The sequence below is a fragment of the Dicentrarchus labrax genome, unplaced genomic scaffold (genome assembly GCF_905237075.1).
Source record: "Dicentrarchus labrax unplaced genomic scaffold, dlabrax2021, whole genome shotgun sequence".
NCBI lineage: Eukaryota > Metazoa > Chordata > Actinopteri > Moronidae > Dicentrarchus > Dicentrarchus labrax.
Window position 1 is genome coordinate 391,301 of NW_026136708.1, and position 22,477 is coordinate 413,777.

The 22,477-nt window shown below is 42.1% G+C and overlaps 1 protein-coding gene across 1 annotated transcript; it reads left to right on the forward strand.

Moving 5' to 3' along the window:
* The first annotated feature begins 1,197 nt into the window (after positions 1-1,197).
* On the forward strand, positions 1,198-22,176 carry znf292b (zinc finger protein 292b). The gene is made up of 8 exons (XM_051409866.1): positions 1,198-1,393; positions 10,704-10,858; positions 11,037-11,115; positions 11,406-11,541; positions 13,582-13,784; positions 14,187-14,323; positions 14,741-14,882; positions 15,239-22,176. Exons 1-8 carry the CDS (start codon positions 1,229-1,231, stop codon positions 21,740-21,742), a joined length of 7,521 nt encoding a protein of 2,506 aa, XP_051265826.1. The 5' UTR covers positions 1,198-1,228; the 3' UTR covers positions 21,743-22,176.
* The last annotated feature ends 301 nt before the right edge of the window (positions 22,177-22,477 follow it).

Sequence of the window (22,477 nt, forward strand, 5' to 3'; positions counted from 1 at the left end):
ACATGATGGTAGGGGTAAAAAAAGATAAAATGACAAAGACGTGATACACAGTAAATAAAAGCAGAGTTGTTTACCTTCAGTTGAATCATTTAAATCATTAATCTTTTAAATCAATCCTGATGTAACTTGTACAACATGACAACATTTGCAGCACTTTATAAACCTGCATAGCTCCAATCCACTGATTGATTATTAACTACAGCCTGACCAATATGGGTTTTTGAAGATCGATACCGATTTTAGAGGGGGAAAAAACAATCTATGATTACCAATATGGCGGCTGATATATAAAATTTTTGAGCTGGAATGAAAATGTCACATTTTCTACATGGATTGAAATGACTCTGCAAAGGTACTCAGAAGGTTGCTTTCTTTTTAAAAAAAACCCATAATATAATTTTAAAAAATTAAAAAATGTATACATTGTGAACCAATTCTAGCTGGCATTGCTGGGAGCTGCTTCTTCTCTTTACTCTCAGCAACTAGCCACAGTATTGTAAATCACAGTGTACTCTGCTGGATAAACTTTGTAGTGACACCAATATATTACCACAAGCACTGTTTTCTGCATTGTATACCGGGGAAAACTGTTTTCATTTCAGATAATATATACACCGATACCAATACACTACGTGTCTGCGATAGGCCAATATCAGCCAACCAATATATATTGGTCTGCCTCTAACATCATGCTCTTTCTGTGGATTTGATAGTGAGACAATCATACACTTGTTTGTGGCTGTCCTCATATATAAATATTGTTTTTTGTAAGATTTGTCCAGTACATTCCTTGTGACATTTTTGTACACTTTTATTACTATCCAAAGATGTGCTGTTTGTTATTTGTGCAATTTAAAAGAAACATTATAAACCTTTTAATAATATAATTTTACATTCGCAAGTACATTTTATTACAGAAAACCTTTACTTAATTTATTTTGTATTATGAAATGCAACAATACATGCAAACTATTCAGCACTCTACAACCCCAAAGGCTTAAAAACTACTGTCTGAATTGCTCTGTGTACGTCTTGGCCTAACGTTATATGCCTACCGTTTATTGCTGTTCAATTTTGCAATGGAAAAGCTCCTCTCTACTCTCCACGCTCCAGTTCAGTAGGTGTCGGCAATGCATCTAGAAGCTGATTTGCCACTCGCCATTAAAAGAGGAAGAAGAAGAGCTACGTAGCTACGCCGTAGTGGTACGCGCTAGAGCTGGGTGTGAAGATGGCGGACGAGGAGGCCGAGCAGGACCGTAGTCCTGAGAACGGTATCAGTGAAACGATTGGGGAACTCAGACAGCGGTTGCAACAACTGCAAGAAGTCGCGGTTAGAGAAAGCAGCGACTCTCCAGCCCACTCCTCTTCTGAGTATTGCCAAGAGTTTTGTAGGGTGAGTTATTCCCCCCCACATATTTAACGTTCGTTAACAAGCTATGGTTAGCATTGATAATAACGGTGCGTCCTAGCTCCTGGATAAACCAGGGAAATGTTTGATTTCAGAGCCGAGCTATGCTCGAATGGGCAGGGCAGTTGTATTAAGAGTTTGTCCCGTCCCAGAATAAAAGCATGTGCATTGTTTAAACTTCGGCTAGTCGCTGAAGCAGAGTGTACAAATACTACTCAATCTGACCGCTGACATAGCTAGCTCCTCTAGCTACTAGCACTCGCTAGCTGACGGTTGTCTGTAGGAGATAGTAAACCATAATGTTATTGGCGTTAAAAATCCTTTCAGATACATCTCTGGTTATCTGTTGTTGTCTGATTCCAACGCATTAATACCAACTGGTCTCTGTGTTTGGTTCATCCCCCAGCTACTGTGTAGTATATCGACCCAAACAGTTCTACCTGCAGTTAGCCTAACATTAGCTTTTAGCCTTGTATGTTTGGCTACATGCGCGTGCACGTGAGCATAATTTCGGTGATTGTCTATGGAGGTAAAGCAGCCCCCGGCTAACTAAACCAATTACTCTTACTCCTATAGGGGCTTTGTTGGAAGTTAGCCAGTGACCCATATTCTGCTGTCAACAACAACAACAACAACCTGGCCCTTTTCAGTCAACAACCCTGCATGAAGTGTAGGGAATTCGATAAGACTTCACGGGAGAACGGCACGGTTTGTTAGGTTTTTTTTCCCGCGATGAATTTCGTGTGTGTACGTGCCGAATCGAGCGTACGCTTTTGCAGGAGAGACACGCCGTTTTCCACCTCGGTTGCATACTAAAATCAATACAACATCAACTGCAGCCACTCTCCCTGGAGACCTGCACGCTGCCCATTAGTAAGCCATCTGCACGGTTCGGAGTGAGCGGATGAGAGCACAGGGAGGGCGGATCTGCACCAAGCATCCCGACGCTCACTATTGTTGTGCTTTTCTTAGTGAGCGGATTTTGTGAAATGAAATGTGTCCACTGTCTCCAGAAACAGCACACAGACTGTTATGGCACAACAAATGACTATGTAGTCTAATCAACACAACACAGCTGTTCTCAAAAAGTAAATGAGTAGAAGGGCTTGTAGAGGGCATAAGAAGCATTACTGATAGATATGAATGCATTTACAAAGCTTCTTATTGATGAGAGTTGGCCATAGCGAGGAAATTCTGGGAAAAAATCTATAACGGATAACTCAAAGATTACAGAGATACTGTCAAAAATCACACTCAACCTGTTTCGACCAATGTTTGAAATGTGTCTGTGTAGTTAGTGTAATTAACCTTTATTTTAAGTTAATATTTAGAGTTAAAGTAAAAGGCTGCTTACTATAATTGCGCTGGCAGTAAATGCATGTACACAAAAGACTTGATAACTTGAACCGGATAGAGGAAACCTGTTCTCTCTTTTCACAACATTTCTCTTCTTTTGTGGTAAAGTGTTTGACAGGGAATTGACCGACCTGCTGTTAGACCTTAAGGGTTTATTTCACCTACTTTTAACAACACAGGAAATACAGTAACAAGGTGATTCACAAAGGCTTCAACCAGGACTGTTACCCCGGGGAGATACGGGGACAGGATTTTCCCCAGGCCTGGAGAGGACATGTGTAAAGCAGAGGAGGGACAGGGAGGTTGGGCATCTGACAGACAGAGGCAGCGACAGTGTGTAGAGCCAGAATTAGTGCTGTCAAACGATTAAAATATTTAATCACGATTAATCGCATTAATGTCATAGTTAACTCGCAATTAATTGCACATTTTTATCTATTCTAAATGTCCCTTGATTTCTTTATGTCCCATTATTTTTTCTCATTGTAATGCTCTTATCAACATGGAAAAGTGGATCGGCTTGCTTTGTGCAAATGTTGTTTTTATTGAAAAGTCATCCATTGTCGCCTGGCTCTGACGAGGGGGCGGAGAATTCTCATCAGCTGTGTGTTTGGCCATCAAGTGGTATTTCAGACTGGACGTGCTGCGATGATAGCTCAGTTCACAACGACAAAACACACAGATCACTTTGGTCTTGTCAATGGAACCATTTGGCAACTTTTTAAAAGTAAACTTTCCATTCAGAATATTATTGGCATCCATTTCGGCGTCTCGCGCTCGCCATCCACTCAAAACGTAACGTCTGCTACTCTTAAGCAAGTGTGTGCGGCGTGCCTGTTGTTTTGTTTCCGGTCTAGCTAGATCCGGTGTGGTGTTGTAGTTACTAGTTGTTGCAACAGCATGTGAAAAAACTACAAAGTGTGCCAAGCCAAAAAGAACGTTAATCTCGCAATTAAAAAAACTGACGCCGTTAAAATGGGTTTGTGTTAACACTAGGCCTGTAGCGATGCGTCGATGCTTCGTCACAGCTCTACACACACACGTGGGAGACCAAAACATTGCAGAATGGAGGACGAAACAGCAACCTCCTCACAGAATTTCCAATAAAAGCCCCAATGAAAGAAAAAGTCCTAAAAAAAAACGCTCGCCCTAAATCATCGATGGTATGGGAATACTTCAGATTTAGTCCCAAACGTAAAGGTGTGGTTATTGGAGCTTTGCTGTGGTGCTGGTGTGGTATGCCAACTCCATTTGGCAATGTGGGAGCATCTGGGGCGGCGGCGCCCCGTTGTCGCCCGTGGAGGAGACGGTGGCAGGTGGGTGCTGCCGTTGGCTGTGTTGGTTTCATGTTTGTGTTGTGTGTTGTGTGGCTCAGGCTCTGCACACTTTGGTGGTGCTGACCGGCTGTCTTGGCTCTCCGTGCGGTTTGTTCGTGCTGGGTTGGTGGCTAACGTTAACGTTGGCTAGCTACTGGCGCCCAGACAGCTGTGTTTTAGCTAACGTTAGTTATCATCTAATGTTGGCTTGAATAGTATCTGGCTTACGGCTGCAGAACACAGCTATCTATAGTAGTGGCCGGCATGGGCTTTGGCTGCTGGCCTGCCGCGGGCGGGCTGCGCGGGGGGCTGGGGTGGTTGGCTGGCGCCACAGGGGTGTGCGGAGCTCGGGCTGCGCGGCGGGCTGCACCGGCATGAGATTGATTTTGTTTTGAGATTGTTGTCTCCTTCGCGAGTGGCAAACGGGTGCCTCCGTTTCAGAGAGAGAGCTAAGATGTGTTGGTTAGCCTAGCACCACCAAAGTGCACAGCTGCTAGATCTAGCTAACGGTAGCAAGAGGATTGCAGTAGCTTTTAACGTTATCTGTCTAACGTTAGCTAACTCACGTTAATCGTCCAATTAGTCGTTAGATTAGTCGACTAATCGATAAAATAATCGCCAGATTAATCGTTGAATAAATAATCGTTTACCCCCAGCCCTAGTTAACACTGTTAGTAACGCATTTAACTGACAGCACTAGCCAGAATATCTCCACATCTAACTAATGAATGAGTGAGATGAAGTGTGTTTTAAGGTGATTTAACAAGGCAGTTAACAAACAGAAACTTCAATTCAGTAGGTGTTTTTATATATTTTAGTTTCCTCGCACTGGCGCAGCACACACAGGCGAATATATCAGCAATCACTGATTGTAAATGGAGTCTCAGACTCATAACTTTTGAAATCACAAAATATATTAGGTAAAGTAGGTTAAGATTTTGATAGTGGTCAGGACCCTCCTTTGCTCCACAGATTCTTTATGGCACGGATCAACAAGGTGCTCGAAACATTCCTTAGAATGATGCTATCACGCAGTGGCTGCAGGTTTTTCAGATGCACTTTGGTTCCACCACATCCTGAAGGTAGGGCTGGGCAATATGGCCTAAAAGTCAAATCCAAACCATATTTACAATTTCAATCCTTTTTTTTCTTCTTAAAAACAAACTACTACACTTTGTACACTTTCAATGTGAAATGCCACCACATGTAAAATGTGCTATCACTGGGGCCCCTTCTTCTCATATGGGATACTATGGGGATATTACTCCACATGTTCTGTGTAGATGAGTGCCCAGCTTTACCCAAAGGTGCTCTTTATTGATCCGGTGACTTTGGAGGCGGTTTGAGTACACTGAATTTATTATCCTGTTGGTGGAAACGGCTTGACATGATGAGCTTTGTGACAAATCCTGCCGGAAGAAGAGTCTATCCATAAAGGGATATAAATGGTTGGCAACAATACTCAGGTAGGATGTGGAATTTAAGCGATTCTCATTGGTAATAAGTGGCCTAATGTATGCCAAGAAAAAGATCCCCACACATTCACACCACCAACAACCTAAACTGTTGACACAAGTCAGGGTGGATTGATCTTGTTCTGACCCTACTATCTTCACATGGTAGCACAAAGATTGATTGATTGATTGATTTTCATCAGACCAGGCGGCAACCTCTACTGCTGAGTTTTGGTGAGTCTGTGCCCACTCTCGCCTCAGTTTCCCATTCTTAGATGACAGGAGCGGTGCTCGGTGTAGTCGTGCTGGTGTAGTCGTGCTGCTGGAGCCCGTCTGCTTCAAGCTTCCATGTGTAGTGTGTTCAGAAATGCTTTTCTTCATAGAAGTTTTGTAACGCAGCGAGGTCTTTTGAGTCACTATCGCTCAGCTGTAAACTTGAACCAGTCTGGCTATTCTCCTCTGACCCCTCACATTAACAAGGCTTTTTTCGCCCACAGAACTGCAGCTCTCTGGATGAATTTTGTTTTTTACACCAGTCCCTGTAAACTCTGTCTTTGTCTGATGTTCAGGGTCTGAAATTTTCCCCCACACATAATGCATCACTATTTATAATTCAAAATAAATACGTTCCTCTGAAATGAGCAATTCTGCATACTGAGTACTTTTGCTAATGCTAATACTATATGCTAATATTTTTGTACTTTCACTTAAGTAATGTTTTGAATGCAGGACTTAACTTAAAGATCTGTATACTTCTTCCACCCCTCGAGTAGATGGGTTTGTCTTTTGTCAAATCCACTTACTGTGCGTGTCTTGAGAGCCAAGACACAAAACGTAACAGCCAAGCTCATTATCACTTTAATAATTAACTGTTAAATTATGATAACTATTCTGTGAGCTTTGGCAAACAAAAGCAGCTGTCTGGTTTCCAGACTGACAGCTAGTTCCAAAACTTACTGTTACTTGTTGGAACATTTGCCCAAAGGCAGACTGATCAAATGTGAGCAAGTCTCAGTGGGATCATATTCAACACACCACTAAGAACATTAAAGCCATTTCAGTTCTGTCAGTATTCCAGTGGGCAATTTCATCTAATGAAGAACAGTAACTTTTTAATCAGGGGACATTTGCTTTTAACCACATCCAAGAAAGTCACAACATACAGTAAGTTTGCCTTAGATCCTCAGGCAGGGAGTTCCACAGCTGAGGGGCTTGGACAGCAAAGGCCCTGTCACCCATGGAGACAAGTTGAGATTTTGGAACCATCATCTTACAATCAATTCTAAAACTCAAAAGCGAAGGGCAGCAAGGACTGTTGCTGCTGTTTAAGCTGTAAGATGTTGTGCCTGCGGGTACTAAAATAAAGTGTGTTGCAGTAGTAAAGTCTGGAGGAGAGAAGTGCATAGATGACCTTGTCTAGATCTGCAGATGAAAGGACTGACCTGAATTTGGTTAAATGTCTCAGTTGGACAAAGCAGAACGGCACAACTTCAGTCTGTGAGAACCATCAAAAATTACACCTTGATTATGGGTAGGGCTGGGTATTGTTAATTTTTCGATATTGATTTAAATGCTTGGATATCAATTCAGTAATAAATAAATGTAATAATAAACAGCTTCGGGACGGCGACTTCCGTCATGTGTTTGCGTGTTGGTATGGCGTATCGTGGTTCGAGTGTGTATACCATCTTCTTAAAACCCCCGTTTTCCAAGACACTGTACGGTCGTAGGTCCTTACATATGAAGACGGCCACACACTCCGTTATCTTCTGTGCGTGGGCAGAGTTTGGCGGCAGTTTGCAAAGGAAGGATCTGTCGAGTTGGGTCTGTTTTGAATCCACAGGTTTAGCCGCAGAGCATCTGCATGGTGTCGGCTTTAGTGTGTGTGGAAATTTGTTGTGTTATTGCAGTATTTTAGTACTGCCTGGCACAGCTTACACACTACCTCACTTTTGTCTATATCCTGTGTTCCGGGTTTACACTGGAATCCAAAATGACTCCAAACGTCTGCTTTTAAAGTTGAAGGCGCTGGTTTAACACTGCTGCTACCTGCTTCGGTTGCCATGTTGTTGTTGTTGTTGCAGGGCTCCAGACTAACTTTTTGCATTGGTTGCACTGGTGCGCCTAACTTTTTTTCTTAGGTGCACCAGCACAAAATGTAGGTGCACCCAAAATTTTCATTGCGTCACCTTTAACGCCATAAGGTCATCTTTTTATTGCTCTCCATAACTTTTATATAATGTGAATGATTTTTAAACAAGAATAAGGTGTAGAGAAATGCTTGTCTTTATTTGAAGCACAATTATATATAAAAAGAAAAATAAAGTGTTTAAAGTGCTTCACTGAGCTGAAATTAAACATTTTAAACTAAAACACTAAGCAAAATAAAACATTTCCATATAAAAGTGATTGTGCTTAAATTGCTTCACTGAACTGAAATTGAACATTTCAAACTCAAACATTTCAAGTAAAATAATTATTAATGATGATAATAATGATTACTACTACCTGCCGCTGAAATGCAGCTGGGAGAGGGGCCACTTTCTCTACACACACTTGTCACGGCATATTGTGTATTTTTAGACATGTTATGTTTTTTTAAAGTTTCGATATGAAACGTTGTTGACCCGCTCACGTATGCAATATTTCCGGCCATATTCTGACCGCACTGCTGACAGTACACGCAGTGCATTGCTTTACGTCCTTTGTTGTACCTCAGCCAGGGAAATTGTTGCAGCCAGTCCTGTCTGAAGGAATATATTTTGGCCTTTTTAATTTGGGTCTCGGAGCCGGGCTCTATCCAGACTCAGTTGTCTCCTCCTCTGGTTCCGAGTCTGATGCTGTCGCCGAAGGACCGGGGCTTGGTATCTCACCAGGGACCGAGGGCTCCGTGTCTTGACGGGATGGACTCTCAGTAGTGGGGATGGATGGGATTATAGTAGTAGGGCTGGTTGTAGGCTTGGTTTTCTTAATGAAAAAACTTTCAATATTTCTGCCTCTCTTTTCCCTCGTTTTGTCGCGTTTATTTTATTTTTCCGTTTCAGTTAGTCAGCTCTCAGGTCGCGCGCAATTTTTAAACACACGCAGCTTAGCGCGGTGAACAGGACCACAGCCAATCAGAGGCAAAGACCCGCCCGAGCTCTGTCTCTTATTGGTTTAGAACACGATATGATCCTACCATGAGTGTGTGAGTTGGGTCACAGGAGAACACAGAGATGCTCTTGATCCGCTTTATTAAATTTATGTTTTCACCCGGGAAGCGTCGGGTGCACCAGTGCAACCTAGAAAAAGCCCTTTGTTGGAGCCCTTTGTTGTGTGGTCAAGTGTGGCCTCCGTCAGTACAACGCAAATCACACAAAGATGTTGCTCACTGCGCCCCCGCTGGCCAGGGGCTTGAATCGATTCAGAGAATTAAATGAATAGATTATTGAATTGGGAAAAAATATTTTGCAATGCATTGATGAATCGATATTTTTGCCCACCCCTAATTATGGGTCTGTTCCCCCCCCATTATTAAATAAGGCACTAGATGAGAGTGTTAATTCTGCTAGTGCTGTGGCCAGAGGGGGTATAATTACTATTATTTCTGAATTTGAATCATTTAACCGCAGGAACATTTTACATATCCATTTCTTAATTTTAGCTAGGCCAGGTGTAGTAAGGGACACATGAATGATATCATTAATTCACTCCGGTTCAACATGGAAGTTCTGTTGTTTCTTGCATTAACATCACAGAGGTTTGGCTACAGTTGGTTTTCATTATTCTTTTAGACATTGGTTGCGTTATCGTTTCTTGATTAATTTGTGAGAACCAGCACCCAGAGTGTATTGAACATCCCTTATAAATATTTCATGACACATAAACATTATAATTTGCCTTTATGATGATAGATTTTTCACCAAATTGTCCCAGATAGTGTATCTGTCTGTCCCAGGTGCTGTTTTTATTATTGTCCCAGAGAAAACGGGACGCTGAGGTCAGCTGCACATCAACCTCGTATGAAAATCTATATCTACTGTATCTTGGAGTTTGTTCTAATATGTTCAGCATGTTATTGTTTAGTTGTTGTGTTTTTTTTTGTGGTTAAAAGTGTAAACAGTAAAGAGCCCAAAGGGAGATGCTGTGGGTGGAGGTTTGTGAGTGTGTAGGATGAAGTTGAGACATCTGAGAAGCAGAGATAATGCAGAGTTGTTTGCACTTGGCTTGGTTCTGGTCCCTGCAGGCGGCTCTGTCCTGCAGGGACAAGACTGCTTTGCATGACCAAGGTCAGCATGGATGTTCACAGTGACTTAATATCTCCAAACAGATATCTGGGTATCTGCATATGAATGCAGAATCTCTAGACAGGGGATATGATTTGGTATCGGAAGCGCTCTGGTTTCTCTTTGTAGTGCAAGCGGTATGGACCATTCACGTTTGAGCGGGCTTTGGCTGCATGCAGGTAAACCGTCCGTGTAAAGAGAGAAAGAGGTGATAGCATTGGTCGAAATGCTATCTAAAAAGTAATATGGATATGGTGTGTAACATTTAGGAGGAACTATAGTCAGAAATGGAATATAATATTCATAGCTATGTTTTCATTAGTGTATAATGACCTGAATATAGGAATCATGTTTCTGTTATCTTAGAATAAGCCATTTTTATCTTAGGGAGCAGGTTCTCTTTTGCTCTTCTTGTCCAACTTGTAGAAAACAGTGTTTCTGCAGTAGCCCAGAACAGACAAACTGAACACCAGCTCTAGGTAAGCATTTGTTTTGGAAGAAGAAGAAGAAGAAGAATCCAGTAATATATGCTTGAAAATTGAATAGCTCTTGGTTAAGAGTAGTCCTAAGAAGTCTGGTGGGCATAATTGCTTGTGCCCAACTTTCTGTTTTATTTTCAAACTCTTGGTATTGATTTCGATCTTGGTGTAATTCTCCAACCACTAGTTGAGTGAGGGTTATGATGTTGGATGTTACAATTGTGATATATACAAATACAGATCCCACTGTTAAAAAAGTGAAAAGAGTTGTTTACAGTATTATACCCAATCCTAACCACTGTATTGCAAAACGTATTGCCAGATTCTTGCCATTACACGGCCCTATTGGTAAAGGTTGTCAGCTCAAACATGGTCTCTTTAAATGGTTGTGCAGTGAGTGACTGACTGTGGTTCCCTCTCCACAGACACTGCTGGAGTATGCAGGCCGTTGGAGGATAGAGGAAGAGCCTTTGCCGCTGGTGGAAGTGTACATAGTGGCCCTGCTGAGTTACGCCCAGGCCTCTCCATACCTCTCCCTGCAGTGTGAAAATGTTACCCTTGTGGTTGAGAGGCTCTCACTGTAAGTACCATTAAAGTGATTAACTGCCGATAAAATATTCAGTTCATAATCAGTAATCATCATGTTTAATGCTACCTGGATGCAAAAGCTAAATTATAGCCATTTTCATAATTCTATTAGAGGTTTCCCTGTACAGGCAAAGACCTGTGTTTTTGTTGACTCCATATTTGTCCTGCAGGAGTTTTGTGGAGCTTCTGCTCTCACTGAAGAATGACATTCCAGATGGCTTATGGAAAGAATTCAAGTCATCTGTGCAGGTAAAGCTGAGGATTCTCATTTTAAGAAAGAATGAGTTTATTGAAATTGACCTTCCAAGCATTTATAGTTGAAATTTCTAAATGCCTTCCTGTGCTAAACACTTGTTACATCTTCAGATTCAAGTGAGGAAGTATGACTTCAAGCTAATTTTACTTCATCATATGCAGGGTTCACAGCATTGTGCAGTTCCAGCCCTACCAAAATCTTGACTAAATAGACTCAAACCTCAGGTATTCGCATACCTTGTGCATTATATCTTTAAGTCATGGAGTTTTCCTCTTGTGTACAGTTTGCTTACATTAAGCTGCAGGAGAATGGAATCACTCAGCTATCCCTGCTGTCTGCTCTGGCCCAGTATGATGGTGTTTGGACCAACAGAGTCCTGCAAGGCCTTCTGTCCAGTGAAAACCAACAGACTGAAGAAGGTGAGTTCCTGGAAGTCTCTGACGATTTTCCAAAGAATATTACTTAAAATGCAGGGAGGGAGGCATTTATATGTTTGTTTGTTTTTTGTGCGTATCTCCAGTAGTGGTGAGTAGTGTACTGTCATATTAAGAGAAATTGCTTTTTGGTGAGCTCCTAAACTATACATATCTGATAATCACTTGTCCCATGTTCTCCTTTTAAGAAAAGAAAACCCAGAACCAAAAGGTTTCATGAAGGCTCCTCCTCTTTGTCTACTGGAGACCTTATTTTGATACAATCAAATCTTGCATAAAGAAGTAACATCAGCTTTTTGTCATACTGAGCAAGACGGTCTCCTACACAGCACAAGAGCCACAGACTCTGAACAGCAACTCACATTAGCTTTCCTGCTAAAGTCTCCTTCTTGTCTAACTTACAAACATGAACACACATCTTGTCCTTCACCTCAGCAGTGCATTTTCCCCAGGTGAATGTTTGCATGTTGTAAGTAATGTCAGGCTTTACAGGTTAGATTGCTGATTAGCTGCTTAGCTACAGCCCATTAAACAGCATGTAAATGTAATTTTGGGTCCAGTTAGATGGTGTGGTCCTTACTCTTAAATACAACTAACAATTGACTGTCTGTCTGTGATTTGTAGGCTAAAGCACAAGTTTGTGCTATCTAGAGCAAGTGTTTGGTTTACTCCTTCTGGGCTATGGTAGAGACATGGTAGAATAACATGGCAGATTCCATGGAAGTGACCCCTGGCATCTATAGATATAAAAGGCTCTTTCTAAGGTAGAGAAAACACAAGAATTATTTTATTTTCAGGTGATTATACACTAATTAAAACATTCCTATAAATATTGTATTCCAATTCTGACAATAGATCCCACTGGCTCTTTAAAAAAAAATGTTGCCCTCTGCTTTCATATCTCCTGGGAGCCCCAGTGGACTGAAACTTGGCCATGGCAGCTTGGCATCCGCCAAAGCCGACAGTCCAGTTTTATATCCTATGCAAATCAGCAACTGCAACTACCATATATGTCAGTATTACAAATGACCTGTTTTGTAATGTTAAAAAATTCTTAGGGTATCTGCCCTGGGATTTGGATGCACTCCAAAATTGTATATGATCTTTAGCTCATGCTTGACCTTTCCACCAAGTTTCATGAAAATTGGGCCAGTTGTCCTTAATCCTGCTAACCAACAAACAGCACAGAAAAGCCTCCTTGGTGGAAGGAATAAGGTTCTATGATCTGACGACGAGGCCAAAATTGGCCTTTAAGCCATGATATCAAAAAAAGTTAGACGTCACACATGACAAGAAAAGCACAAATCGCTGTGAAGCTTAGTGGTGGCATCATCATGCTGAGTGTAATGTATGTTGCAAAACACAAATGCTGATGGCATTTCTTGCAGATAGAGCCTGCATTGATATCACTCTAAGGACTGTATATCACATGCTTTTCAAGAAATTGAGGTTAAATGGCAAAAAAGCAGTCAGAAACTTCATTATATGCATTCTACGGTTTGTCGTTCTCACATGGATTGTGTCGTTAAAATGACTTCAGCTGTTGAATGTGTCCAGGTATGTCAATGACAATATCCCCCAAACCCACATGTCTAGAATAACCTAATAAAACACATTGGATAATGAGGAGTTGAGTAGGTATTTGTAATTTGCAATGCCTTTACTTTGACCATCACAACTAAATTAATTCTATCCAGTTTCACTCAGTAGCACATATACAAAGTCCAATTTTGGAAGCCAACTCCTTATATTTAAGTTGTATACACCAGTGCACACCACAGGTAAAGCTGGCAGATTCTGCTCAATTTGTCTGCATAGCAAGGACCAACTAAAGGACCAGAAATAAAACAGAGTATAGTTCTCGTTGATTAGAGACATACAATTCAGTTTTGCTGATTTTTGCAGTGAAATTTCCTCTGATTCAGGGTGCAGAATAAGGAATACATTTGCATTTCCAGCTTTGCTTTAAAGTGATGGGTGCACACAAATTACAATAAATTGTCACTATCAATATTTCCATTTCAGTCGAGGAGTTCTTGGTGCAGGAGGGGCTGGTCCTGTTGGAGATGAGAGTGAAGCAGCTGATGAAGGAGAATCAGCCAGGGAAAGCTGCACTGCTGGCAAAGACGTGCTCCGAGTGTCCTGCCTTCCAAGGGAAGGGGAATTTCAAGCAGATGTACCTCGTCTGCCTCTGTGCTACCTCAGAACAGGATCAGCTCATGGACGAGGTAAGTGTAATTACTGTATATAGTACAGAGGTTAGAGATTTTCTTTAAATGCAAGAGCCTGGAAAAGGGTCATTTTGCATAAAGGATGTGATCACACCTAGTAGAGCTTTGCATTATATTAGTTGAATCAAGGAGACCAATGTTCAGTAAATACTATTGTTGTGCATGCACCTTGCTGCAGTCCTTACTCTTCTGCCATCTGTGCTATGCCTTCCTCTGAGTCTGTACCTTTCAGACCTTGTCCTGTAATAGCTTTCTCATCCACAAGATGGCAGACCACACTTAAAAGCAGTTTGTCACACTGTCTGCTTGGGCATTTGTGGCATTTCCTTAAGTGTGTGTGGGGGGGGGTAGTTTTCCAGTGAAACTTACTTGCTGTGTACATGGCATCTATCTCTGCAGCTTTCAAAGGAGGACTGTCGCGATGCTTTGGAGATGATCTGCAACCTGGAGTCGGATAGAGACGAGAGGGCAGCTTTCAGCTTATGCTCGGCCTTCCTGACCCGACAGCTTCTCCAAGGAGATACATACTGTGCTTGGTGAGAAAACAAAAACACTTTATTTGATGCATCTGTGTAGAGTTTCCTTGTTTTATGGAGGAATAAATCTTTATCGTTGACAGGGCTAAATCAAATAATACTGAGATTCTGTTAGTCCTGCAATCTACACCTGTCTTATAATGAAATTAACATATTTATGCAAGTGTTGAGTTATAAATTGCTAGCTTAATGTAGAATTGTGTTTTTTGTATTTATTACAGCACATAATGAATCACAAAAAAGGTGTGTCGTGCTGTTAATGTACACTCAGTGTCCATGGTTGATGAAGCTGCTCTTTTACTCGTCATTGTGTGTTGTTAATAGACTGGTAATATTGAGACACTGATGGTCAGTATGAGCCTCAATAGATATTGAATAGAAAATGAATGTGCAATGAATTCCCCATCTTCCAATCAGGGAGCTCACTTTGTGTTGGAGCAAGCTGCTGAAGCGATTAGAGCCATCAGAGCAGGCCTTCCTCGACAGATGTCGCCAGATGTCCTTACTTTCCAAAACCGTGTACCACATCCTGTTCCTCATCAAAGTCATCCAATCAGAGGTCAGTAAACAGTCAGCTATTATTATGGTATTATCAAACTAAAAATTATCATCACCTATCATGTATTATTTTACTCCCCCCGCATAGTTTTCCAATACATTTATTTGGATTTGGCTAAAGATTATGATTCTGTATTAATTAATTAATTAATTAATTAATTAAGAAATTAAGAAATTAACATCACAAGCAGCCATAAGTTGCTGCTGCTAACTTTCCTTGTTCAAACATGGAATAACCCTGGTTTATTTAGTTGCTCTTTTCTAAAAATGGATTTGCATTATAAATCTTGAGTTTCAGACTAACTTTTTTCCATATGTTTTGCAGCTTTAAATGATTTGTCTTCCTCTCTTTAACAGATTGACAGCGTTGGACTTCCAGCGTGCATTGAAATGTGTATAAGGGCTCTGCGGATGGAATCAGAAGATGGAAACACCAAGGCCACTGTGTGTAAAACAATTTCCTGTTTGCTTCCCACTGACCTGGAAGTCAAGCGAGCCTGCCAGCTGACAGAGTTCCTCTTGGAGCCCACGGTGGATTCATACTACGCTGTGGAGACTCTTTACAATGAACCAGATCAAAAACTAGAGGAGGAGAATATGCCTGTTCCCAACTCACTACGCTGCGAGCTCCTGCTGGTTTTTAAAACCCAGTGGCCTTTTGACCCGGAGTTCTGGGACTGGAAAACACTTAAGCGTCATTGTCTAGCACTTATGGGCGAAGAAGCTTCAATAGTGTCATCCATTGATTTGCTGAATGATACTGAGGACCCTGAAGAAGAGGAAGATTTTCTCAGTCAGGAAAGGCTTAGGAATGTCCCAGACCACTTAGTCAGCGGTACATATGAACTAAATGATATAACGGACAAGAGACAGAAAAACAGAGAAATGAAGAAACTGAGAGAAAAAGGTTTCATATCTGCCAGGTTCAGAAACTGGCAGGCATACATGCAGTACTGTGTGCTGTGTGACAAAGAGTTTCTCGGTCACAGGATTGTACGCCATGCACAGACTCATCTGAGTGGTGGAGTATACAGCTGCCCAATATGTGCCCAAACCTTTACCTCAAAAGACACATTGATTCCCCATGTAACATCGCATGTTAAGCAGTCGTGTAAGGAAAGGCTGACTGCAATGAAAACAAACAAGAAATTGTCCGATCCTAAAACAGCCGCCCCTGTTATTGCAGCATTAAAGGCAAAGACAGAAAATGAACTTTATGAAAATGCTGATTCCCTGGGACAGAATGGGGTGCTGATGCATAATGTTGAGTCCAGAGTGGATAAGTGTAACACAGAGAGTAGTGAGAACAATGTGTGCCCTGTTGGAAAATGCAGGAGGAGCTTCAAATTTTTCAAAAATCTTGTTGCACACGTTAAAGCTCACGGAGACAATGAGGAAGCAAAGACTTTCCTCGAAATGCAGAGAAAAAAGGTTGTTTGCCAGTACTGCCGCCGCCACTTTGTTAACGTCACCCATCTTAATGATCATTTACAGGTACACTGTGGTGTGAAGCCTTACATCTGTATACAGTTAAACTGCAAGGCAAGTTTTCTGTCTAACACTGAGCTCCTTGTACACAGGAAAACACATTCTGTTTTTAAGGCTAGATGCATGTTTCCAAATTGTGGAAAGATTTTCAATGAGGCCTTCAAACTCTATGACCACGAGGCACAACATTATAAAACTTTCACTTGTAAAGTTGCAGACTGTGGGAAGGTATTCCATACACAACAGCAGCTGGATTTGCACCAGGAGAGGCATGCAACCCAAGAAGAGGAAAGCCCGTCTTCTGAACAGACCTCACCAAACATGCGGCCTGGCCCCTCACTTATTGAACAGATGCTTTCCAATCACACTCCCCCTAAACAAGAGAATTCCCAAGAAAACTGGAACACTGAAAGTGCTGTTAATCCAAGTCATGGAAGACTCCCATTGTCCATTGAGAGTTTGCTGAAATCATCACAAGCACCTGTAGAAGCCGTAGGTCAGTACAGAGTCAAACAGGAACCACAAAATGCGCCTTTCTCAACCAGTAAGTCTCCAACTTTAAATAACTCTGTGATCCAGACTGTGAATTCCCACATGTCTGATATTAATAGACACAGAGATGGTTCAGGTGATCATTCTTTTAATTACATGAAACTACCCCAACAGGCTCAACCAGTACCTCAATTTGAAGCTAATTTAGGTAGCGTGTCACATAACTATAATACAGATGTCTCAGAAGGCCAAATGTTCCCCAGTAGTGTAAATACTGGATCGGTGACCTACAACTCTGACTGCAACTTACCATTGCAAGGGCCAATGTGCAGTAGCAACCTGTTGACAGCATCACCACTCCCGAACTCGATAGAGCCAGCAATGTCACAACCACTTCCTCCAACAGTAACCCCACAGCCACTAACTGGGAACAGACCAGAGAACTCTGTAACGTCCTCAACTAGCACAGGTCCCCCTCCGGGTCTGAGAGAGCGATTTCATTGTGCATTTGACACATGTCCAAGGCACTACAGCTCTTACAGAAGTGTGACCAAGCACATGAAAACGGTTCACCCAGATTTCTACGAGCAATGGAAAGTTTCTCGAACTAAACTTGAGATAACCTTCGCCCCAGCACCAAGCACAACATCTGTCGGACATCTCAATTCAGTTGCCTCACTTCAGAACCAGCAGGGAAACAGAGTACCAGTTCATGGAGTTCAGAGGCAGAATGTTATCCAAATACCTCCTTACGCTATGATGGGTACAAACACAAAGTATACTACCCAACATTCCCATTCCGCACCTGCCCACAACCAGAATGCTTCACATGTTATGGAAAATGTTTTAAATCCCATTGTTCTCTCTCAGCTGGGCAGTGATATAAACCCAATAACTGCACAGCCCCACATTTCAGGTAGCCAAAATTGGCACCCAGCCCCTGGAAGCGAAGTAATTCAAAACTGTGGTTCTTCCAGAGTCTATCAATCTGGCATGCCAGTGATGCCACAAGTCAATTCTACTAGCGCTGCTCTGCCACTTGGTGTCTCATCTTGCTCTGTCATGGGATCAACAATGAACAGACCAGCAGATTCTTTGCAGTCACCACTTGTGGAAAACAGGTCTCAGTCAGTTTTGCCCATGTACATGGACTGTGCTGAGCAAGTGTCACAACAAGCGGAAGACCCCCTTGCGCCATATACATCACAGATGCAAAGTAGTTTATTGTCCGGTTCAAGGGCCCCAGAAAAAATTAAACCAATGCAAAATCCTGTGCAGCCCAGTTTTCCCTCTCCAGACAGTGCAAGCCAAAAGAACAGTCAACAATCAATCAATCAACAGAAAGGCCCAGTTGACTCTGAAAGCAGTGCTGAAAATCAAAAGCGAGCCAAAAGAAACAGAAGGACCAAGTGGCCAGCTATTCTTAAGGATGGGAAATTTATTTGTCGCAGGTGTTTTAGACAATTTAATAGTCCCAAATCCCTCGGAGGCCATTTGTCAAAGCGTGCAATCTGTAAACCATATGACGAGTCGGAACTCAACACAGACCTGCCAGCATCGTTTCTAGATCTTCTAAATTCAGAACAAACTGTTAGCAGCGCTCAGCCACAGTTGTCTTATAGTCCCACTGCTGTTGGTCCTACAGCCACAAAAGACTACCCCACTCTGAAATATCCACAAGATAATTTGCCAGTATATGGGAATGGTGAGTCAAACGATGACATTCTTAAACAAATCATGGCTGAATCCAACATGTCAGATCTTTTTGTGCATACGCCTGCTTCCCTGCTATCGCTCCAAAACCCTTGTGGTCCCTATGTAGCTGGTGAACGTCTACCTGGGAATTCAGTCATACGTCATACAGAAAATGTCCATATGAAGCAAGAGGACAACTCTTACAGTACAGCACATTATCCCCAGCCAAGCGTTGATAGATTTGCTGGAAGTGAATTCCCTGACCCACTTCTTACTCAAATTCTCACAGAAAATCCTTCCACTGCTGTTCCAGGAAGTGTCCCCACAAATCACAGAGAAGTGTATCACTCTGGAACTGTTCCCACAAACCACAGTGAGAGGTATCATACCAATCAGACACCAGATACAGATACAAACCCAGTGATGCAAACACTGTTACCTGATAGTCAGCTTGGTCCAGCTACAAGTAGCAAGCAGGCTGAGACACAAAGGAAGGCAACTGAGCAAGATGTTAAGAAGAGACTGCGGGAGCAGATTTTGGCTGGCGACTTTCAACGTAGAAACAGCAGTCATTTAAGCAACACTGACCCTAATGCCAATTCAAAGAATCCCATGTCCTTTGGCCCAATGTGCAGTCCTTCCAATAATTCTGGACTTCAACCAATGTCTCATGATTCAAACAGTGACTCAGCATGTGAAGGACAAGTAATTCAAGAAAACTCCTCTGGTGAAATTGAACAGCTACTTCACACACAGAGCTTTACTAGCTTCAGAGAGACCTCTACCCCCCAGCAGGAGTTACTGAGCCCTACAGGCGTTGTGGCAAATTATGCAGATCTTGAGCCCACTCAATTATCTGCCAGCCAGCAACAGTGGATGACAGAAATTCAAAGTGCATTTGAAAGGCTCGACTTAGTCAGAGAAATATCTGATCAGATGTCAGCTGCTACGGAACAGAATAGCAATACTAGGAACAACCAGGCCATATCCGCAAAGGTCGATCCACCAAGCTCAACGTCGCCGCGCTTCCTCAAGCCATTTGCTTGTGACAATGAGAACTGCACATTTAGTTCCATGTCAAGTGAAGCCCTTTGGAAACATCTCTCCAAAACTCACAACTACACACTTGAGATGGTGAATGTGGTTAAAAAAAGGTATGGCCAATATGCTCCTTTTAAGTGTCAAAAATGTAGTAAAACATTCACTCGTAACTCAAACCTTCGCACGCACTACCAGTCAGCTCACAAACTATCAGCTGAAGAGATCGCAGATCTAGATAAGAAGCGTAGAGAGGCCAAAATTGCTGCAACCGCTGCTATTCAAAACTGGCCTGTCACTACAAACCAGGCTCCAGCAGCAACAAACTTGCCCAAGGTTCCTGCTCAACATGAAATTGGTCAACAAGTTGGAACCCCTTTGCCCAGAGTGTCGGTTCCTCTTACCCAGGCACTGTCTGCTGCACCTCAGGCTAATGGGCCTCCGTCTCTTAACAAACAGTGTGCTATCAACAGGCAGGCAATAGTTAAGCCAAGCATAGAGATTACCAAGAAGGCAAAAGAGAAGAAGCCCAACTCAGATGATGCTATGAGTCCGTACAGACCATATCGCTGTGTTCATCATGGCTGTGAGGCAGCCTTCACCATTCAGCACAATCTGATCCTCCACTACAGGGCAGTTCACCAGTCTGCTCTGTCAGCATTGGAGGTGAACAAAGAGCAGGACCAGAGTGAGGTACTAGATGAAGTAATGGACCACGATGAGGAAGATCCAGAGGCAGAGATCCCCCAAATTTCTGAATTCAGATGCCAGGTCAAAGACTGCTCCCGAGTTTTCCAAGAAGTTCCCAGCCTTTTTCAGCATTATCTCCGGCTGCATGAATTCAGCCTTGATAAGGTTGGCAATCTGTTGTCTGGCATCAAGCTCGGCAAGTTTGCCTGTGGCCACCAAGGGTGCACTGCACCCTTCACTGCCTTCTGGAAGTATATAGGGCACGTCAAAGAACAGCATAAAGACATGAAGTTGGCCAAATCCGAACAATTAAATGGCTCGTTCAAGTGTGAGATCGAAGGCTGTGACCGTTCGTATGCCACAAAGTCAAACATGCTCAGACATGTCATGAAAAAGCATCAGGATTTGTACCAGTCCAAACGGACTAAAGAAGACAGAATAAAACAAAACTCTAAGACTTTGCATTACCAAATTACCAAGATGAGTAATGGGAAGGAAAACATTGAGAGCAATAAAAAGATTCTACAGAGAGGAAGTGACACAAAGAGAGTCAACAAGGCAAAAAATAATCACTGGACTAAATATGGAAAACCTTCCTTGAAATCTAAAGTGGAGGCATCCTCAATGTGCACTAAGAAGTTTCCTCTACAGTACCCCTGCATGATTAAAGGTTGTGAATCAGTCATGAAATCTGAGCGGAGCATACTAAAACATTACATCGGACACGGACTGTCAGAAAAATACCTGGAACAGCAACGGAGTCATTTCATATTCTGTAAAAAGATCCCTAGGCAGAAGTGCCGCTCAATCAGGAGTGACGATTCCAAATCAGACAACACCTCTGACGTATCAGACAACGAGCTGGCAGCAGACGCCGACCTGGAAGGAGATGAATATGGAGATTCAAAGCCTGTCCTACGTAAAAGGGCCGCAGCAGGGATGCCCGCCGCGTTGTTTGACAGCAAGCTGTCGAATGATGAAAGTTCTGATGGCTCTGTGGTGCTCAAACGCAAACGGGGACGTCCACGAAAACTGATTGACAAAATAGCGAAACGCAAGAAAATTCCACGAACAACAAAGACCGATGTAGTTTACAGCAGGGACGACGAGTCAGACTCCTCTTGCCCCACAGTCATGCAGGAGGAGACAACTGAGCAGAGTGCTCCGCTGGCCTCTTTTAAACCAATGGGGTTTGAAATGTCTTTCTTGAAGTTCCTAGAACAGTCAAATAAATGTGAACACCCGTTGACGAGGAAGGTGGATGCATCAGAAACCTGCAGAAAAACACCCACTCCTAACGCCAAAGACACCTGTGTCAGGTTCAGCAACCGTCAGAACCTGAAATCACTTAGTAAGGTTAAGATCATTATAGACAGGGCCTTTTCAGGTGTCACTGAGCGTATGTTGAAGCAGCTGCAGGACATGTGGCCCACAGTGGTATTGGAGAAAAATGACTGAGTTGTCTTTTGTTGTTTTTGAAAAGGAGAATCTCAGGACTAGAATGAGTCAAATCTGCAGACTGGTGCCCTACATATGAAATGTTTTTTTTTACACACCCGGTTGTTTAAAAAAAAAAAAAAACTGTTTTCAATTATACTGTAATAATGTCTGTACAATTTTTGTCTTTTTTAATAGAATAGTGTATAGCATGTTTTTATTTATGGACTATTGAGTCAAAAAGTAATCAGAACATTTTGCTGAAAAATTGAAATATGACATCAGCTTTTGGTGTCTTAATTATCCCTGTGGGACTTGCAGACTAATGAACTATGGGTTGTATCGTTGTGTGTAGTTTGTGATTTGAAGATGTTGATTATTGTGCGTTGTGTATATAGTTTGAAATCACTCACTGCCACCAGCAGTCTTACTATTAAACAGCTTTTTTACAACCAGTTTGACTTGTTTTTCATCATTTGCCATTTTGTTAGATTATGCTGCAGTTTAGGGATTCCTTTTATGATGGTAAGTTTGGAGCTGCTGCATGCACACTGAATGGAAATTGATTTGATTTGGAAGTTTTTCAATTATTAAAAAACAAATGAGCTAGAACTAGAACATGTGTCCAGGTGCTTAGCTTAGAATAAAGACTGAAGTTAAAACAAATACTATACACTGACCAACTCATTTAAAGCTAATGCTAGTCAACACATCGTAATATTTGTTTGATCCACATACAAAGTGTAAAAAGTTTTG